The sequence below is a fragment of the Scomber japonicus genome, chromosome 15, assembly GCF_027409825.1.
Source record: "Scomber japonicus isolate fScoJap1 chromosome 15, fScoJap1.pri, whole genome shotgun sequence".
Taxonomy (NCBI): domain Eukaryota; kingdom Metazoa; phylum Chordata; class Actinopteri; order Scombriformes; family Scombridae; genus Scomber; species Scomber japonicus.
In genome coordinates, this window is record NC_070592.1 from 5,054,883 (window position 1) to 5,057,382 (window position 2,500).

The following is a 2,500-nucleotide window of genomic DNA, read 5'->3' on the forward strand; positions in this document are numbered from 1 at the left end:
CTTTCCTTCCTCCTCCCTTCCTTCCTTCCTCTTTTCCTTTCTCTCTCCTACCTTCCTTCCTTCTTTCCTTCCTCCCTCTCTCCTACCTTCCTTCTTTCCTCCCGCCTACCCTCCTCCATTCCTTCTTTCCTCTGTCCTTCTTTCCTTCCTTCCTCCCTTCCTCTTTTCCATTCTCTCTCCTACCTTCCTTCCTTCTTTCCTCCCTCCCTCTCTCCTACCTTCTGTCTTTACTCTGTCCTTCCTTCCTTCTTCCCTTCCTTCCTTCTTTCATTCCCTCCTTCCTACCTCATTTCCTTCCTTCCTTCCTCCCTCCCTCCTTTTTTTCCTTCTTCCTCCCCCCCTTCCTTCCTTCCTTCGTCCTTTCCTTCTTCCTCCCTCCCTTCCTTCCTTGACTCGAGGACAACAGGAGGGTTAATCAAACATGTATAAATGACTAATTGGTGGGTTTAAAAAGTCTTTGAGTAATCTGCAGGTGTAAATTTAGATTTCAACCTCAGAGAGAGAGAGAGAAAGCTGCGGACCTGCTGAACCGCCTGGAGGTGACTTCAAAAGATTTACTGACTAGTTTGATGCCTGGCGCTCTCACTTTTATGACGTTTTGAGCCGGTGATTGACAGACCAGCTGGCAGACTGTTGAGAAGTGTTGGATAGCTCAGGGAGTGAGTTAATGTGAATGAGTGATGTACCCGACTCTCTGGCTCCATAAATTAAAAATGTTCGGCTCGGCGTTTGATGGCTGACTCGCTGGCTCAGTCGCTGCTTCACAGTCTGAGTGAAAGAGCACATCGGCTGGATTTTGGTCTTTTACTCTTTGACCTAGTTGGAAAGAAGGAAAGAAGGAAAGAAGGAAAGAAGGAAGGAAAGAAGGAAGGAAGGAAGGAAGGAAAGAAGGAAGGAAGGAAGGAAGGAAGGAAAGGAAGGGAGGAAGGGAGGAAGGAAGTAAAGAAGCACAGAGGAAAGATGGAAGGAAGGAAGGAAGGAAGGGAGGATGGAAGGGAGGAAGACGGAAGGAAAGGAGGAATGAAGGAGGGAAGGAAGGAAGGTAGCAGGGAGGATGGAAGGGAAGAAGATTGAAGAAAAGGAGCAATGAAGGAAGGAAGGAAGGTAGCAGGGAGGAAGGAAGGGAGGAGAGGAAGGGAGGAAGAAGGAAGGAAGGATGGAAGGGAAGAAGATTGAAGGAAAGGAGCAATGAAGGAAGGAAGGAAGGAAGGTAGCAGGGAGGAAGGAAGGGAGGAAGGAAGTAAAGAAGCACAGAGGAAAGATGGAAGAAAGGAAGGAAGGAAGGAAGGATGGAAGGGAGGAAGAAGGAAGGAAAAGAGGAATGAAGGATGGAAGGGAGGAAGACGGAAGGAAAGGAGGAATGAAGGAAGGAAGGAAGGAAGGTAGCAGGGAGGAAGGAAGGGAGGGAGGGAGGAAGGAAGGAAAGAAGGACAGAGGAAAGATGGAAGAAAGGAAGGAAGGAAGGAAGGAAGGTAGCAGGGAGGAAGGAAGGAAGGAAAGAAGGACAGAGGAAAGAAGAAAGGAAGGAAGGGAGGAAAGGAAGGAAGGAAAGAATGACAGAGGAAAGAAGGAAGGAAGGAAGGAAGGAAAGAAAGAAAGAAGGAACAGTCAAAACAGATGGGGTCAATTTGACCCGGGAGGACGACACAAAGGTTAAACACTGCTGGATTTTGGAAGTCTTTTACTCTTGGACCGAGATGATACACATTTCTATTCCAGCTTCTTACTACAGGGCGAAGGGCAGCTAATGGAAATAAGTCACAACTGTTGAAGATGAATAAACTGTTTTTGTCAAGCGTGGCAAAAGATTATTAAAGCTAGTTGCAGTATTTCTCTCTTTTTTCCATGAGTCACCTGTATGAACTCTCTTTTGAAGAAGGACTCACATAGAAAGCCAAACAGAGACAGACAGAAAACCAGAGACCTATATCTATATCTATGTACAGCCACTTTGATTCAAACAGACATCACAGAAGGAAGGAAAGGAGGAATGAAGGAGGGAAGGAAGGAAGGTAGCAGGGAGGAAGGAAAGGAGGAGGAAGAAAGGAAAGAAGGAAGGCAGGAAGTAAGGAAGGAAAGAAGGAAGGAAGGATGGAAGGGAGGATGGAAGGGAAGAAGATTGAAGGAAAGGAGCAATGAAGGAAGGAAGGAAGGAAGCAGGGAGGAAGGAAGGAGGGAGGGAGGGAGGGAGGGAGTGAGGGAGGAAGGAAGGAAGGAAGGAATGAAGGAGGGAAGGAAGGAAGAAAGGAAAGAAGGAAGGCAGGAAGTAAGGAAGGAAGTAAGGAAGGAAGGCAGGAAGTAAGGTAGGAAGTAAGGAAGGAAGGATGGAAGGGAGGATGGAAGGGAAGAAGATTGAAGGAAAGGAGCAATGAAGGAAGGTAGCAGGGAGGAAGGAAGGGAGGAAGAAGGAAGGAAAGGAGGAATGAAGGAGGGAAGGAAAGAAGGTAGCCAGAGAGAGTGAAGTCAATTTGTGGCTGTGTTCGAAACAACATACTACACA

The 2,500-nt window shown here is 47.2% G+C and overlaps 1 protein-coding gene across 1 annotated transcript in view; it reads left to right on the forward strand.

Moving 5' to 3' along the window:
• The window catches only part of LOC128373837 (voltage-dependent calcium channel gamma-6 subunit-like), a 37,897-nt gene that overhangs the window by 28,987 nt on the left and 6,410 nt on the right, over positions 1-2,500 (forward strand). Inside the window, exon 3 of the mRNA XM_053334032.1 lies at positions 485-539. Within this exon, the coding sequence (XP_053190007.1) occupies positions 485-539 (55 nt within the window). The remainder of the gene's footprint in view (positions 1-484; positions 540-2,500) is intronic.